Here is an 18,888-nt window from a genome sequence, read left to right as displayed (position 1 = left end):
TGAGCCTTAGGGCCTTGCACTTGGATGCCTCTGCTGCAGAGTCCTGTCCCTCCTTGCTTGACTTGTAGTACGTCAGTCCCCAGCACAGCTGTAAATGCCCCTTTTGATTGGGTTTATTCCTCTGGGTTAGGAAAGAACAGACTGAATTCTGGGTGAAGGGCCAAAGGTATAATGAAATGCAGTAGGCTTTGACCTGTTTTGCTGGTTCTGGGGCAGCAGTAGGATTGAGCTTCATATATATTCTTTTAAATTTATCTTTGTGTGAGAGAGAGAGAGAGAGAGAGAGAGAGGGAGGGAGGGAGGGAGGGAGAGGGAGGAGAATATGAGATTGAGTGGGGGAAGGGGCAGAGCAAGAGGGACACAGAATCGGAAACAGGCTCCAGGCTCGAGCTGTCAGCATAGAGCCCAATGTGGGGCTTGAACTCACAAGCTGTAAGATCATGACCTGAACTGAAGTTGAATGCTTAACTGACTGAGCCACCAGGTGCCCCTTCGTTTGTGACTCCTGTACTTGTTTGCCTTTAGGTTAGGTATTTTCATAATATTTGTTGTTTCTTTTCATTCAGGATAGAATCTCCTCAAAAATGGTCTTTTTTGCTTTGCTTTGAATGAGAGTCTCACAACTCCTCTTCATTTGACTTGATCTCCTAAAGTTCACAGGTTTTCTTGTAAAGCGATTGGACAAAACCTACTTTTCAGTGGAGCCACCTCTGAAGATCGCCATGAGCATCCAGTGTCTTACGCCTGGAACTGCTTACTAAGAGTTATCTGGCGGAGGATTTGTCTGGCAGCATGCTTTGTGCCCAAAATGTTGCTGTGCCTCTTGTCTTCTTCCTATGGAAGTATTGAAATGCTTTGTGTCCAGAAGTATTTATTGAATGATGCATTATGTATAAGAGAATAGATTTAGAAATAGGATATGAACAGGGCACTCACTCTACTTAATAGGAATTATGGGGAATCTCTAATTAATGAAGCTATGTTCAAAGGTATATTTTTAAGTCGGTTGATTAGAACTCTGCTCCTTTTTCTCACTGGATATGTATTATAAAGAATATGCTAGAAGCGCTTGGGGGGCTCAGTCACTTCAGCATCTGACTCTTGATTTCTGCTTAGGTCATGAACTCAAGGTTGTGGGATCTAGCCCTGCATTTGGCTCTGTGTTAAACATGGAGCCTGCTTAAGATTCATTCCCTCCCCCTCTCCCCCCTCTCTCTCTCCCCACCCCTTCCCGCTCATGCCCTCTCTCCCTACAATAAAACACACTCAAAAGCTCTATATGAGCCTTAATAAAGTGCTAGGAAGAAGTGTACTAATAGCACTGGCCCAGGTCCAGTTACTACATTGTGGGAACAGGCTACGAGATAAGGCAGTATCTTGTACCTTTTCCCCGGCTATAGAATAAGAAACAGGAAAAGTGTTGAAAACAGATCAGTTGTTTTCATATGGGCTTATAAGCCTTTATTTTAACTGGTTGAATTGTCGTAGTTCAGAAAAATGGAGTGAAAATTTGTAGTGAAGTGGTTCTATTCCTTTTCAGCAGGGATTTCTATGTTGGAGAGGATTTCCTGAATATAATTTGGGGAGGGGGTTAGTTTGCAAAGTATCAGGAGTCGGTGCTAGATGGGGAGGGCCATAGGCTTGGCTGTCCGTTGGCGCGTCTTTCTGGCTGTATGTATACCTGAGGTGGATTTACTGCTCACCTTTCAAAGAGGGCTGTTAAGCTAGTTTAATTTCCCAGGTGTGCACTGATGTCCGTTGTCAACAGGAGTGGCAGGAGGTCCGCTGGCCTTTGCATTTAGTGTGTCACTCATTTTTGCGTTTTTCTGTGAGATGGTTTAATACACTAAATGATAAGTGAAGCTGTTTATGAAGACATGAAAAACCGTTGGGCATCGTGTTTTCTTGTCTTTGCCTCCAATAACCCAGAACTCCTTGCTGAGTGCATATCTCGAGGGGAGAAAGGTGAATGGCATCTTCTAGGACCTCGGTGAAATGGAAGATTTCTAGAACCTGATCATGGATCTCCGGCTTAACTCACAGTCAGTTTCTTGGAGAGAATTATTTAAAAGGGCCTCTACTCTTTCACTCAATACTGAACACTACTGTACATTGGGCACACATAAGAAATGTATTTAGGGGCACCTGGGCGGCTCAGTGAGTGAAGCGTCTGACTCCTGGTTTTGGCCCAGGTCAGGATCTCCTGGTTCGCAGGTTTGAGCCCCTCCTTGGGCTCTGTGCTGATGGTGCGGGGCCTGCTTCGGATTCTTTTTCTCTCTCTCCCTCTCTCTCTGCCCTTCCCCCCACTCACACTCTCTCAAAATAAATAAAAACTGAAAAAAAGAGTCTTTGTCCATGTAATGCAGGGGAATAGAAACAAGGATTGCTTTTGTCTGTATGTATACCTGAGGTGGATGTACTGCTCACGTTTCAAAGAGGAATGTTAAACTAGTTTAAATTTATTTATTTATTTTTGAGAGAGAGAGAGAGAGAGACAGACAGACAGACAGACAGACAGACGGACATAGAGCACCAGCGGGGAAGGGGCAGAGAGAGAGGGAGACACAGAATCCGAAGCAGGCTCCAGGCTCTGAGCTGTCAGCACCAAGCCTGACATGGGGCCTGAACTCACAAGCCAGGAGATCGTGACCTGAGCCAAAGTCAGATGCTCAACTGACTGAGCCACCCAGGCGCCCCTAAGCTAGTTTAATTTCTGGGTTTCTGGAGGCTTGTTTTAGGGGGAAGTTACACCGGAAGTAGTTACTGCATTTTAGATCTGCCTTCAGAGAACAGTTGTCAAGTTCAGTTTTTCTCAAGGCGGGAAAATCCTAACTGAAGCGTCATGTCTGGATTTTTTTGTGCGGCATTCTGGCAATGGGACTTCTGGAACGCTTTGTGATCTGTGGCAGGCATAGCCTCAGACCCACATTTTCGCCAGGCCCTATTTCCTGTTGGGGTTGTTTCCCATACTCTCCACATCCTAAGGTGTCCAAGGGGAGCGTACCCCCCACCCCAGACATGTAACTGAGTTCCACCCCGGTTGAGTCCCGTTTCCTCGGGGCGGGGGTTTGCAGGTTGCTGCTGTTGTCAGATCTTGTCTTCTTGCAATCCAGAGACTTCCGGTTCTTGAGAAGCAAAGGCCCATGTCTGACTGACCTGGTCTCTTCATACTTCTCCACAGGGTCCTGCCCTGCCTCTTCCACGGAAGGAGCCACGGGAGCCCTCCCACTCCCTGCCTTGCACCTGCTGTCCACTGGTTCCGTGGCCCCTTCCCCCACCGTGTACCCACCTGGCTGCTTCTGCTGCTTCAGGGCTTAGCACAGCCTCCGCCTTCTCAGTGAAACGTGCCCTGATCATGCCACTGAGGATCGAGCCCCTTTCCCTAGCCCCAGCTTGTGGACCTCGGTAGCCCCTTCCCTGGTTGACTTTCCTCCACGGTATTTACCATGCCTATCCCGTCATATTTTGTTTTCAAGTGAATTTTTCCTCTAGAACGTAATTCCCTTGAGGGTGTGCAGCTTTGGCCAGTGGGTCCCTGCAGTGCCTGCCACAGTGCCTCTCTCATAGATGGGGCTCAGTGAGTGTCTGTTGACGGAAGGTTGGGTGGATTTTTGACAAGCCCCTGGTCTTTCCTCATGTCCCCCAGTTTCAGAAAACGCTGGTCTCACATGTTTCGAGGGAATCTGAGTGAACCACCAGAAATGCCTGTTCTCTCCTGGTTCCTTCGCCCCGGTCCCCAGACTCCGCGATGGGCCAGCTACCTAGGACTCTTGTAGCTGGGGGCCCGTCCTTGCTGTGGACAGCCATGACCGCAGGTTGCTGACATATGTGGTTTGGGTGGGAATCTTTGGGGTGTGACTCATTCACCTGGGCGAACGGACTTTTCTGTTGGGAGCCACCTTCACTGACCCATTTCACCCTGTGTGTGGTTCCTTCCCTGGGCCAGTGGGTGGATGGTAAATGTCTCCCATCCTGGCTAGGTCTAATAGTGTTCAGCTGGACTGACTTCAAATAGGAGGTTTAAACAAATCTACCTGTTCAAGGGTGCTTGCCGGTCAGGGTATGGACCAGCACCGTTGACCTCCCCTGGAACTCATTGGAAATGCAGAACCCCAGGCCACTCTAGACCTACTGAGTCCGAATGTGCATATAGTGGTTCATTTTATGTGCAACTTGACTGGGCCATGGTGCCCAGGCATTTGGTCAAACGTTATTGTTAGATGTTTCTGTGAGGGTGTTTTTGAAGGAGATTCACATTGAAATTGGTAGACTCTGAATACAGATGAATAATTTGGGTGGCCTCCTCCAGTTAGCTGAAAGCCTCAACAGAATGAAATCTGGCCTTCCTGGAGTAGAAGGAAATCTGCCATCACACAGCCATCAGACTTGAAAGACATTAGATCTTCCCCTGGGTCTCCAGTCTGCCGTCCACCACCCTACAGACTTTGGACTTCTCAAGCCTCCCCAGTTGTGTCAGCCAGTTCCTTAAAATCTGTCTGACCCTGCGTCTGTCTGTACACAACTGCTCTGTTTCTTGGGAGAATCCTGACTAATCGATTGTAACAAGATCCCCAGCTGATTTGTATGCATCTTTAAGTTTGGGAAGCATTACCCTAAACTCTTCTGGGAGAAGAATTTTGAGGTGCCGCCTTGAGCTGACCGTAGTTTTATGTGTTCAAATCTGTACCAGGACACCTCAGGGCTCTCGGTTAATGCGACACAGGAGCCATCTCTTGGACGAATGTGTGTTTCTCTGAATTGTTGATGATGCTCATTCTGTTTCCATCTGAAAATGTTTGAGGCCCCCTTTTCTAGTTTGACCAGAATAAAAGGTTGTATGCTTTCCTTCTACATCTTATCTTTGGTTACCTCACATAAATGCGATCTCTTTCTACTCCAAACATTTACGGCATTTCAGAGGCACGTGGGTCCCCTTAAGCACACTTAGTGTTTTACCGAAGTGGGAAATGCCGATGGATAGACAGGGTCGTGTGCCAGCTGTGTGAGTGTGTCTGTTCCATACATGTGGAATGTGGGGTTTATAGTCAGACTACTTTATATGATGCTTTCTAGTCTTAAAGTATATGAATTTGTCCTGTTTTCCTTAGGATACATGTTGTTTGCTTTATTTCAGTGGCCAGTACACCATAAAGGAATGAATGAGGTTCTGTTTGAATTTGTCCTGTAAACTGTAATCCAGAGAACTTTACCACGAGCTATCGCATACATGAATTTGATATATTTTTCCTGACTCTTTAATGAGCTTGGTTTCAGCTACTTTATTCTGTCTGGCAAGATTTTACAGTGACCTCTTATGTCCCAAAGGGCTAAACAAATGAGTGTGTGGGGGGCTCCGTGCAAGCATATTTGTTAGCTACTTCAGCGATATCCCTTCAAGTGTCAGAATCTTTAAGTTTGAGCTGTCTTAGAAGTGGTTTTCATGTAATTGTTTATATGTATATTTAATACCTCAGGCAGAAGAAGCCAAAACATAACTCTGAGGACGCTTCTGCTGCGCACTGTGAAACACCAGGCTGTCATGCCCCAGGGATGGTCATCTGTGAGGCAGTAGCAGTAATGGTACACAGGACCATTTCCTGTGTCCTCAAGTGACCTAAGATGCTATGTGCTTTGAGTTGTCTGGTTTTATTATTTTGTTATTCCCGAGTTGGTGGTGGTGGGGACTTGCAGCAGTCCACATGCCCCAGTGCTCTGTCTTCTGAGACCTGTGCCCTTCTGCTTTGGTACTTCTAATTTGTTGTGTATTTGTGTGCTGTGGTGTTCTGCTAGATAATCTTGCTACAATATATTTTGATTAGAAGTTGGCTCAAATAACACATGAAACGATGCTCAGCATCACTCATCAGGGAAATACAAATCAAATCCACACTGAGATACCACCTCATGCCAGTCAGAGTGGCTAAAATGAACAAATCAGACTATAGATGCAGGCGAGGGTGTGGAGAGACGGGCACCCTCCTCCACTGTTGGTGGGAATGTAAACTGGTGCAGCCACTCTGGAAAACAGTGTGGAGGTTCCTCAAAAAACTATCCATAGAACTCCCCTATGACCCAGCAATAGCACTGCTAGGGATTTACCCAAGGGATACAGAAGTGCTGATGCCTAGGAGCACATGTACCCCAATGTTCATAGCGGCACTTTCTACAATAGCCAAATCATGGAAAGAGCCTAACTGTCCATCAACTGATGAATGGATCAAGAAGATGTGGTATATATACACAATGGAGTACTACATGGCAATGAGAAAGAATGAAATCTGGCCATTTGTAGCAACGTGGATGGAACTCGAGGGTGTTATGCTAAGTGAAATAAGTCAGGCAGAGAAGGGCAGGTACCATATGTTTTCACTCATATGTGGCACAGGAGAAACTTAACAGAGGACCATGGGGGAGGGGAAGGGCAAAAAATGAGAGGGAGGGAGGCAAACAGAGACTCTTGAATACTGAGAACAAACTGAGGGTTGGTGGGGGTGGGAGAGAGGGGGGAAAAGGGGTGATGGGCATGGAGGAGGGCACTTGTTGGGATGAGCACTGGGTGTTATATGGAAACCAACTTAACAATAAACTGTAAAAGAAAAAAAGAGAGTTGACTCAAATAGAACTACCCTATGATCCAGCAATTGCACCATTAGGTATTTACCCAAAGGACAAAAATACAGATTCCAAGGGGTATATGCACTCTGAGCTTGATAGCAGCATTACCAACAATAGCCAAACTATGAAGAGGGCCTAAATGTCTGTCAACTAATGAATAGATAGATATGGTGTGTACACACACACACACACACACACACACACACACACACACACCATCAACTATAACTCAGCCATCAAAAAGAATGAAATCTTGCCATTTGCAATGACGTGGATGGAGCTAGAATGTATTAATGCTAAGTGAAATAAGTCAGTCAGAAAGACAAATATTTGATCTCACTCATGTGAAATGTAAGAAACAAAGCAGATGAACATATGGGAAGGTGGAGGATAAAGAGAAGAAAGGGAAGCAAACCACAAGGGACTCTTGATGATAGGGTTGAGTTGGAGGGAGGTGGGTAGGAGATGGGCCAGATGGGTGATGGGAATTTAGGGAGGGCACTTGTTACCATGAGCTCTGGTGTATGTAAGTGCTGAACCACTGAATTTTCTTTTTATTTAAAAAAAAATTTATTTATTTTTGAGACAGAGCATGAGCGGGAGAGGGGCAGAGAGAGAGGGAGACCAGAATCTAAAGCTGTCAGCCCAGAGCCCAAGGCAGGGCTCGAACCCATGAACGTGAGATCATGACCTGAGCCTAAGCTGGGGGCTTAACTGACTGAGCCACCCATGCGCCCCCTGAATTTTTTATTTCTGAAACCAATATTGCAATATATATTAACTAACTAAAGTTGAAATTAATTATTAAAAAAAGAAAATAGGAGTCCAGGTGACAGTGGCCCACAGTACCCCCACTGTTGCCCTGAATTCTTTCTGCAGAGATTTGAAAAATGGCCATAAATAAAAGTATCAGCATCTTCAGTTCAGTGTCTTTGGGTGTGGAGTATTTAGATTCACTTTTACCTGAGAACCCTCTACAAGAACCATTTAAAAAAGCTTGGAACTATATGTTGAATAATTATACAAAGTTCCAGATTGCAACATGGGGACCCTTCATAGTTCATGAGGCCCTTTATTTTTTGTTCTGTTTGCCTGGATTTTTGTTTCAATTTATACTTTATGTGGAAAAAAAGTACAAAATTCAGAAGGCTAAATCAGAAACATGGGAAAACCAGTGGAAATGTTTTAAATTACTTCTCTTTAATCGCTTTTGTATCCAGATTCTTTTGATTTGTGGGACCTACTATTTTATAAAGTATTTTAATATTCTTTATGATTGGGAAAGAATGCCAAGGTGGTATATGCTGTTGGTAAAATGCTTCAGCTGTGTGGTGATTGAAGATAACCTGGTGCTATTTTCTGCATAGGCTTTTACATCACAAAAGAATATGCAAATATTCATAAAACTCATCATGAGTTTCAGACTCCATTTGGAGCCTGTGCATATTCTGAATTAGGTTTTCAGAAGGCAAACTAGGAGTCAGGCAGCCACTCTTTATTGGTAAGCCTTTGAGCAGTCTAAGGAAATACAGGTCATTTTGCCTCTTCGGCTTCTCAGTTTATGCCTTTGGATGATTTCACTGTTGGTTGATGATTGCTATCTGGTGGGAACACCTGAATTTGAAGTAACCATTCTTAGTGTTCCCAGAATCTGTTTCAGGGATAAATATAATACAAAGCAAAGCAGAGATCATATGATGTAGGTAGGTATTAACACCATCCTGTGGGCTTGGAGGAAGAAGCATCTGTGATTTATCAAATTTAATGGAAGATAGATGTTTGTGAGGGTAGGATAGGAAGGGCAGTTTAGGTATGGAGAGACCATGTGGATGAGGGAGGGTATCCCAGGTGGAAACAAAAATGTGAGCATCTACAGATTCAACACAATATTTATTGAGCTTCTAATGGCATTTTTTTACAGAAGTGGAAAAAACACTGTTAAAATGATATGGAACCACAAAAGACCCTAAATAGCCAAAGAAATTCTGAGAAGGAAGAACAAAGTGAGAGGCATTACACTTCCTGACTTAAACCTATACTCTAAATCCATGGTCATCACAACAGTATGGTGTTGGCATAAAAACGACAAGAGCCCAGAAATAAACCCAAGTATATATGGACCACTGATACTTGGATAGGGAACCAAGAATTCTCAAGGGAGAAATGACCATCTCTTCAATAAGGTGCTGTGATAACTGGATATTCACATGTAAAAGAATGAAACTAGACCATATGTTACACCCCTTACAAAAATTAACTTGAAGTATAATAAAGACTGAAAACTATGAAACTGCTGGGGGAAAACCTAGGAATGAAGCTCTATGACATGGGTTTTGGTGATGACACCTGAAGTACAAGCAGAAAAAAACAAGTGGGTCTACCTCCAAGTAAAAAGCTTCTACACAGCTAAAGAAATGATCAGTAAAGTGAAAAGAGAACCCATGGAATGGGGAAATGCATTCGCAAACCGAGTAACTGATAAGGGGCTAGTATATAATATATATATAAAGAATCCCTACAGCTTGATGGAAGAAAAAATAACCCAATTAAAAAATGGGCAAAGGACCCGAATAGACACTTATCCAAAGAAGATAGAGGAAGGGCCAATAGGCACATGAAAAGATACTAAACATCACTAGTCATCAGAAATACAAATTAAAACCATAAGGACTTATCTCATTACACCTGTTTGGATAGTCATCGTCAAAAAGAACAAATGCTGGCGTGGATGTGGAGATATAAACCAGTGCAGTCACTGTAGGAAAGGGTATAGAGTTTCCTCAAGAAATCAGATAGCACTATCTTATGACCCAGCCGTTCAACTTTAGGGAATATATCCCAGGGAAATGAAAACACTAAGCTCTGTTTACGATAGCTAAGATCTGGAAACAGCCTGTGTATCTGCTGATGGATGAATGGATTAAGAGGTTGTGGTATATACATAAAGTAGAATATTTATGAGGGAAATCCTACCTTTTGAGATATGGATTGACCTTGAAGGCATGTGAAATAAGCAAAGTAAGTCAAGAAAAAAAGGACTTCCTATATGATCTCACACGTGGAATCTAAAGAAACAAAACCCAAATGTCTAGAAAGAGATGAAACATGTAACTATCAGAAGTGGAGGGTGGGAGGAAGGAAATTGGATAAGATGGCCAAAAGGTACAAACTCCCAGTTACGAGATAAATAAGTACAAGGAATGGAATGTGCAACATGAGCACGGTAGCTACCACTGCTGTATCATATACATGGACGTCAAAGTCTGCTTGTACCACCGTGAGAAGAGGGACATTAGCTAACCTGTTTTGATGACCATTTCACAATATATGTAACTCAGAACATCATCCTGTATGCCGTAAGTTATACAGTGATGTATATCAATTATTTCTTAATAAGACTGGGCAAAAATTCCAAACAAGCATGAGCTAGTGGTTGCCAAATAAAGGATGTGGTAGGAATGGAGTCTATTCAGGTGTGGTTGACCAGAAAAAAACCCGTCTGTGGTAGGTGTCCAGAGAGATACATACCTGGTGGTACTCGGCATACTTTATGGAACTAACTTACTACCTTGAATCGATGGCTTTATATTAAGAACTATCATGCATCACATACCATGGAATGATGATTCTAACTCGCTTGTGTGAATTACTCCAGGTATTTCAATTTCAGCGTTCATGTCTTCTATATTTGGAACATGTACCTCTTTGTTTCGTGATCCTTGAAACCTGTCTTCCTTTAATAAATGTTCTTGATGTGCTTACTGTAGCTCCCGGAAGGCAGACAAATTTCCCTGCTTACACTGTGTGAATAGGGAATATTTCTAAATTTGAAAACCTTTGTTTTCATGTTGGAAGATTTTCTTGGTAGGTGTGTCCTTTTATAAAATTTTCTAAAGGGCCAGCACAGTGATTTTCTTGTCCTGAAGTTTGAAGTATTTTATTTTTTTTTATTAAAAAAATTTTTTAATGTTCTTTATTTATATTTGAGAGACAGAGACAGTGGGAATAGGGGAGGGTCAGAGGGAGAGGGAGAAACAGAATCCGAAGCAGGCTCCAGGCTCTGAGTTAGCTGTCAGCACAGAGCCCGACGCGGGGCTCGAACCCACGAACCATGAGATCATGACCTGAGCCGAAGCCGGACGCTTAACCGACTGAGCCACCCAGGCGCCCCATGAAGTATTTTATTTTTAAAACCACTCGTAAAATTCTGGAAACTTCTTATTTTCTTGCATTTTTAGAATTTACACTTGTAACCAACAGTAGCATTTTTCTTTTTTCTTTCAGTACCGCCAAGTACAGCGTGTTGACGTTTCTACCTCGATTCTTGTATGAGCAGATTAGAAGAGCTGCTAACGCCTTCTTCCTCTTCATTGCCTTATTACAGGTAATGTTCTTGTAAATACAAAGGTATTTACAATTCCTAGTGCTGGTTACATGCAAAATGAGATTTTGCTAAAAGGTCACTTAACCGAAAAGGTGTCATGATACTTGGATGTAATTTGTCGCCTTACTCAACCATCGTTTCCATCAACAAACATGATCTTGGCGAAAAGGGAGACTTATTTAGATACTGCTGTGAAGATAGTGGCAGTTACTGAAACAGCCATAGAGAAATGGTCCTAGGGTGATCCTCTGTAACCCCTTTCAAACCATAGCAATGTTGGATAAAATTCTTAAAATACTAAAACGTGTACCTAGTTTAGAAAATAAGGTGTTGTTTTGGTTTAACAAGTGGAACATAACTTCAAAAGAGTGACGAATGTCCTATTTTCTTTTACATAGAGAGGATTTTCATTTAAAAATGTTAATTTTGTCTTTTGGTCTCTGTCTTAACAGCAAATTCCAGATGTATCTCCAACAGGAAGATACACCACCCTGGTGCCATTGATCATTATTTTAACAATTGCAGGCATCAAAGAGATTATAGAAGATTTTGTAAGTTTTTGCTTTTACATAATAAAAACACTGTGTAAGTTACAGAACTTATAACTTCCCTGTTGCTTTGGGTTTTTTGTTGAAAACAGGAAACTGGTCGATAGGCTAACTAGCCCATCAGGGCCTATGATCTTGATTTTGGGGAAGGAACGTGGATACGCCATGTCTTAAATACCTATGCAGTGACACAGAAGTAGTTTGAACTATATTTTCTAATGTCGGCTCTGTGGCCTCTCTTTGATTTTTATCACTTCTGTTCCTTACGTCCTTCTTTAGGGCTTGTTAATTTGGGTAATGAAAGGATTATATTGCTGCCTGCTGTTGCAGCATTGGGATGGCTCTGCCCGAGGTAATTTCCAGAGTCTTTGCCCTCCTCCTATTAATCTCAGTGTATTTCCAAGTTCATGACTACCACCATATTCATGCTTTCTCCCCTTTTCTCTCTCCATCTGTGGTCTTGTCTGCATAGTCTTTCTCTTCCTCTCCAGCCCTTACTCCCTTCACCACTTTCTCTCCCCCGACTTTCCTTCCTCTCTTGACCCCCTCCCCCCGTGTCTGTAACACTTTCTTTCTCACACACACACAGACACACATACATTCACACTCCTCATATGTACATTTTTCTGGGACTAGGTAAACAAATAAATAGAATACAAATCAAAGGAAAGATACTTTGTGCCTAAAGTACTTTACCAATAAAATGAATTCAGTTGTTGGGTTTATCATCCTGAATAATTTTTTTAGTGGAATCCAAACAAAGAGTGAGCAGTTTCATACCTCAGAGTGCTCATTCCTTGTTGGAGGCAAAATGGCAAAGTTGACGCTAGAGTAGACTGCACGCATATTCGCTACATTCGTCTACTGAATTTAGCAAGCGATTTTACAGCATCGGTGTTGCTGCCGGTCAGTTTCCTCGTGTCCTGTTCTTTCCTGATCTGTTGTTTGTGGTTTCAATTATTCATTTGGAGCTTTTGAATCTAAGAACTTTCTTTTCTTTCTTGTAACAGAAGCGGCATAAAGCAGACAATGCAGTTAACAAAAAGAAAACAATAGGTAAGACACCAGGCTGAATCACTTTTTCCACTGGAAAACATAAGACCTGCATTGAAAGCATTTTAAATAAGTAGCTAATGTATTGAGATAAGTTGAGGGAAATGATCTATATGAAACATTTTAAAGAGCAAAATTACAAACCAACACAACAAAATGTGAGTCCTGGCTATTAAGATGTGAACAGAATTCGTGTATTCTAGAAAACGTAATTTTCAGGAGTTAGACATATTTTATGTCTATAAAAAGTTCAAGAATTTACATCCTTTGTTTATAATTGCTCCTTACCTTTCTCTACTTTTTACTGTATTGATTTCTAGAACATTAGATCTGTGGGGTGTGTGTGTGTGTGTGTGTGTGTGTGTGTGTGTGTGTATTTAAATCTCATTACAGGGTGCTATTTTTATTCTGGGATAAACAGGACTAGATTTGCCTTATATGCATACATTTATATTTATGTGTATGCATTAATCTATGGTATACAGAGTTGGGCTCCATTTTGGGGAGTGGTGTGGCATATACCTTTATGTCTAAAGATCTGATGTTTAAAGTAGTAAGTGGAGTTTTAAAAGGAGGCTTTTAGATTTTGGAAAGCTGGTTTTATTTTGATTATCCTTGGTACTAATTGAAACATTTTTTTTTCTTTTTCAGTGTTAAGAAATGGTATGTGGCATACCATTATGTGGAAAGAGGTAAAAAATTTTAAAGCTATGCTAGAAAGTACTGGCTTGGGGACTTAGAATTAATGGCTAGCACTGATTGCGGTAGATAAAGTTCAGATTAAGACCTGGTTCTCTCTAGTATAAGTCTTAGATTGTAGAGCTTCCCACCAGGTTTGCTTAGAACTGCTCCATGTTGATTTGGTTTCCAGCATCTTCTGGAAAGTACCCACTGTGTCCATTCACAGTTGTGAAATCCATTGCTCCTCATGGATATTTCTAAAATACCAAAGCATTCTCTAGTTTCTAACTCCAATCCAAGGGACCTTCTCCCCAGTCTCTGTTCTGCTGACCTAAAACCAGTGTGTTAAAGATTCTCTGACTTGGGAGACTCTCACTTCTAACATTTTTGGTGGGAAGAGTTTTGGGTTTAAGATTACTGTGAAGTATAAACGGATGGAGTGGGGGTTGGAGACGGTCTTGAGTCAGTCCTGAAGTTGGGTGTGGCATGACCAGCAGTCACTTCCCTTTGCTTTACAACAGTGAGAAGAGTTTGCCTCCGTGTGCCTGGGAACATGAGGTTGGGAGAGTTTGGGGATGGGGAGGGCTTTTTGGTCGTTTATAGCAATGAATAGAAAAGATAGAAGAAATAATGCTCTACAATCTGGGTATCTTGTATCTGATAAAAGTGAGTCTCTATTTTACTTGGACCATCTTAGAGGTCAGAACAGGTTTTTTGTGGGGTGCCGTTCATGACTTCAGGATTTGAAGCTGATTAACATGATTTCAAAAGGAAACTGCTTTTTAGAAGGCTCACTTAACAATAGTTGCTCCTGCTAACTATTTAATAAACAGCGTTTAAAAACGCCTCTAGGATTTTTAACTTTGCAAAATGCCTGTGATCTAGTGCCTGCAGCCCTCAGTTTAATTTTTTAAATTTTGGTATGAGACAACTATTAAGTCACTTTGTGGTATTTTGTGATAATACCTTAACCTTGGTAGCAATCTAGAAGTCCTGTATCACAAATACTACTTGACCTCCCTCTTATTTGGAAGTCTGTGATTCTTGGTCAAGTGGTTGGAAATTCTTGAATTCACAGAGGTTAGAAATGCTCCCAGTGCTGTGGGGGGTCCAAGGGTTTCCACTGCACCTAGGTGTGGCCTCTGTTTCTCTAAGGTTCTTGTTGCCACCACCCCTGCCCCCGAAAGGCATGAACAGTGACTTGGGTGAAGGGTGATTTGGATTTGGGATGTCTACACTACTTGAAGCAGTAAAAAATGGAGTGATGATCCCTGAATTCTGGGTCCAGGAGTGGATGGCTTCACCAACTCCTAAAGCTCATCACTGTTTCCGCACACATCTGAAGTCAAAAAAGAAAAAAAAAGAAACCCAAACCAAATACCTATTCTATGTTTTGGCACATACATTTTTAAATTTCATTTAAAATACTTTCGCTTGTTTAAATGGAGTTCTTAGCATGCATCAGAGATGGTGTTAGGCACTGGGGATGCAAATAAGAATAAAGCATGGCCCCTGCCCTTGAGAAGCTGCTTTTGCATTTGTAACAAGTTCCCAGGTGAGGCTGCTGCCGCAGGTCCAGGCTCGTGGGTGCCCCCAGACCATTGGTGTAGGGGGAGGGCAGCAGCTGAAGAGAACGCAGTGCGCGTGCTGAGCCCCGTGCCGGGGCGTGCTTCAGGTGCTTGCGGAACATAGGGGAGGGACCACTAGTCCGTCATTTCAGAGAGCAAAGGCTTCCCTCACGTGATGTTCTGGTGTTCTTTTGAAGGGTGAACGATTTCAAGAGGGAGACGCTGTTCAGGACACAGGGGGGTGTGTGAAAGTCGGAGGTGCGTGGGCAGGAATGATAGGCACTTGCGCACAGTGGCTCAGATCAAGGACGAGAATATGGGGGTGGACAGGTGGTAAGAGATACCGAACACCAGAGAGTCCCGCTAGCAAGGTGGACCTGGCTGTGTCTAAGCTTCCCGGAGCCATAAAAGTCCCCTCTGAAATGGTGAAGCTGGAGTCGGCAGGCCCCTGGGCTGTCACAGAGCAGTGACCAGTGACGCTCCTTGGTGCCTCTGGATAGGTTGGTTGACTTGAGAAGACCTTTAAGCTTCTCTTTCAAAAGTAAGAAACTCAAGAGATCCCACGGGTCTGGAGTGGATTCAGGGCGCAGAGCGGGCTCTTTCTCGCCTTAAGAATTCTCGTTCTGGGTGTTTCACGCACTCAAACACCGAATAGAAACCATTTTCAAACACATTTCTGGCTAAGTAGTTTTTTATGCTCATGAACCGCCTTAGCACTTTGTCACCAGGTACAAATTCTCTGTATTGAAATTGCTAAGATGCAGAGAGTCACAGTTTTCCTTCCTCCCACTGATTAACAAAAAGTCTGCTGCCTTTTTTCTTAAGAAAACATGACCAAGTTTCCCTTCTGGTTCTCAACTAACTGCTCCTTCTGATTTTTTTTTCTATGCAATTAAACACTTCACATAAAATACATTTAAAAACCTTTTCAGTCTTCCTAAGCGTTCCTTGCCTGTGTACTGATATTCTCTTTATCATGGAGTACGGAGTATAGTTTCGCGCCTGCCCTTTGCCGTTCGGTTGATACACAGTGGTTCTGGAACTTCACTCTTACCACCGTTCCCTATATTGAGCCCAATTCCTTACCTCAAGCGCTTTGATAAGCAATTCAAAGCACAGGCAGGACACCTGTTTAGCAAACCCTCCTTTGGCCTAATGGAAAGTTAAAGTCAGGCACCCGCTAGGGCCATTCTCCCAGCCTGCCAGATCCTGTACTCCTAAGTCTTCCTTTCATAACCATTCCGGTTGAGATTCTTGATTTCTAAGAGAACAGGAATGTGTGTTGGAATAAGAAACAAGATGTAGTGCCCATTTTGAGTTTTGTATGTATTATTTGTATGCTGAGGACTTTGTCCTCGGGCTGTCACAATCGTGGCATCTCTGACGTTTAAGCTCCTCGTGTTCATTTGGTGACACCTCTGCTGGTAGAGACGAGCACTTAGCACGTGCCTGTGTCATGCCACGTGCTCGCATATACTTCGTTAATGGTTGTATCAGCCCTCTAAGTGTTGGTCGTTCCCCATTTTTAAGCGAAGACACTGGAGCTCAGAGAGCTTGCCAAGGTCTTGTGTGTGTAGCATGTCTGTGAAACTCAGATTTGAACCTAGGCCTGACTTGAAAGCCCAGATTCTACCTAGCTGGGTGCTTCCATGATGTTATTTAAATGATTTAAAAACCCTTGGCCATGGTGGCCATGTTCGTCAGATTAGGGCCTGTTTCCTTACCTTGGGGTCTTCTCTCTGGTGGATTCTGTTTCCTAAAATGGTCTCTGACTTTGACTGTGACTCCTTTTTTTTTTTTTTTTTTTTTTTGCAAGTGAGGCTATACAAATCTGGCCTGTTTTATGTGGTATGTTTCCAGGGGACCTCAGATGCACTGTTTGTGGGTTAATTTAGTATTGCCTGGTAATCAGATCACTGGCCAGTTGCATGATTTTAAATCTGGTGTCTAACACTCATTGGCTGTGTGATGTTGATCAAGTTCTACCTCTTTGAGCCTCAGTTTCCCCATTTGTAAAATGGAGAAGATCTATGTATGTTAACTCAATTTGTCCTTAAAATAGCCCCATGAAGTATGTGCTGTCCAGCTCGTTATATACATAGATGCACACAGTTTCCATCACTTGCTCAGAGAGCCAGGAGTCAGCTGGGGGCTTTGAGCCCAGCGTTTGGGCCGGCTCTGAGCTGTGCACTCAGCCACCCTCCCCTCCTGTGTACGGCTATGGAATGGTTCTAGAGTTGAGGAGTGGAATTTGCAGCCGGACGGGAAAATCGTGAGAAAATGAGACCTTGGTAATTGTTCGACTCCTGTCTTCTTATTCTCCATTTCTGTTTTTTAAAAAATTTTTTAATGTTTATTTATTTTTGAGAGAGAGAGACAGAACATGAGTGGGAGAGGGAAAGAGAGCAGAGGAGACACAGAATCCGAAGCAGTCTCCAGGTTCAGCTGTCAGTACAGAGCCCGACGTGGGGCTTGAACCCACCAACTGAGATCATGACCTGAGCCAAAGTGGGACGCTTAACTGACTAAGCCACCTAGGTGCCCTTTTTTCCTTTTTCATTCAGCATCCACGGCGGAGAGGCCATATTCCCATTTGTATTGAAAGATTTTCCTTCTGTTCTTGTCAAGGAACATAATTTGGGCTTGTGTCTTAAATTTCGTGGCATGATTATATAGGAATGTTTTCTTCAAATGGTTAACCACCTTAAGCACTGTGCTTTCTTGTCTTCTCGCTCCTCTGTCCCTGGTTTGCTAGGTGGCGGTGGGGGACATCGTGAAGGTCGTCAACGGGCAGTATCTCCCAGCAGACATGGTCCTGCTATCCTCCAGGTCAGCTGTGCTCATGGGCACGTTTTTGTTTTTTTGTTTTTTTTTTTTTTTTGAAATAAATGTTCAGAACAATAAAGCATTAAATGGTGACTGTGGGAGTCACAGGCCACCCTTTCCCTTCCACCCCCACGGCCCCAGCCTTCCCTCTCTGGCCTGTTCTTCTGTTGCTTGCCATTTGCCTTTTCTCCCCCCTGCCTTGATCCTGTTTTCTTTTTCCTATTCATTCCCTTGTGCTTTTTGTCAAACTCTATTACATTTATTGATTCATTTTAGTCTGAGAGCTATTGTGGGCTCTTCTTCATTCCTTGGAAACCTTCCAGGGGGGTGGAGTGATTCCTTTCATAGCACCCAGCTTGCAGCATTTCTGCGACTTGAGAACCGGTCTCCTGCTGGGTCCGGCCAGGAGTCTTCCTGGGGATCCCAGGGGACTAGCCATTCAGAGACCTGAGCCATTTGCACAGCACAGACGTGACCTGCAGATGGTGTTGCCCCTTCGTTTGTCCATGTTTTGTCCCCCTTTCCTCCCAAAGGCCATTCCCATGTTCTCCAGGTAGTTTTGTGCTGAAAAAGTATCCTCAATCACCAAGTGACAAGAAAAATGGACCCTGTAGTCCTTGAATTTTCCTTGGCGCCATACATAAAAGTGTATATCAAAGAAAGAATGCTCAAATTAGGATATCAATAAGCTTCTTTTCATGAGTTCAAGATTAAATTCCATGATGAGACTAAAACTTCTGTATTTCTGTGCTGTTGGGAATCCTAGACACTCACTGTTTGCATTTTCTTTGACTACAGACAGTGTTGTTTTTAGTGGATTTGATCACATATTGGACTTTAAGCCTTAGTGTGAATTTTCTGCTTGAGCTAAAAGGTATGAAAATAGGATCCTAGGCCTCTAGAGGAGGAAAAATACCACATACATAAGGTGGGATTCATGTTTGTCCTTATGATTAGTAACAGCAGAAATAGTGAAATGTGGATCATTTGACAGTTTGGGGCACGAGTTTTCATTGTAACCCCAGAAACCCCAGAAAGCCTGGTTTTAATATGTGATTATCCCCCGCTGACCACGTGTTCCGAGGCTGCTCACTAGTGTTTGAGTCTATATGTTGTGCTAAGCTGTCTGCTGAGTACACGATCACATTTAATCTTCCCCTAAACTCTTGGTATCCCCGCTTCTTACACGAGGGAACAGAAACAGAGATGGAAC

General features: G+C 43.0%; 1 protein-coding gene and 1 pseudogene across 1 annotated transcript in view; both read left to right on the top strand.

The window, feature by feature from the left end:
* Nucleotides 1–18,888, top strand: part of ATP8A2 (ATPase phospholipid transporting 8A2) — a 504,492-nt gene that overhangs the window by 64,962 nt on the left and 420,642 nt on the right. Inside the window, exons 3-7 of the mRNA XM_029938484.1 lie at nt 10,900–10,999; nt 11,452–11,550; nt 12,558–12,603; nt 13,252–13,292; nt 17,605–17,678. Of these exons, the coding sequence (XP_029794344.1) occupies nt 10,900–10,999; nt 11,452–11,550; nt 12,558–12,603; nt 13,252–13,292; nt 17,605–17,678 (360 nt within the window). The remainder of the gene's footprint in view (nt 1–10,899; nt 11,000–11,451; nt 11,551–12,557; nt 12,604–13,251; nt 13,293–17,604; nt 17,679–18,888) is intronic.
* LOC115290379 lies at nt 7,506–8,092 on the top strand (annotated as a pseudogene).

Source organism: Suricata suricatta, chromosome 4, assembly GCF_006229205.1.
Source record: "Suricata suricatta isolate VVHF042 chromosome 4, meerkat_22Aug2017_6uvM2_HiC, whole genome shotgun sequence".
NCBI lineage: Eukaryota > Metazoa > Chordata > Mammalia > Carnivora > Herpestidae > Suricata > Suricata suricatta.
The sequence above is the reverse complement of the archived record's forward strand: the minus strand, read 5'-3'. Positions and strand labels throughout refer to the sequence as shown.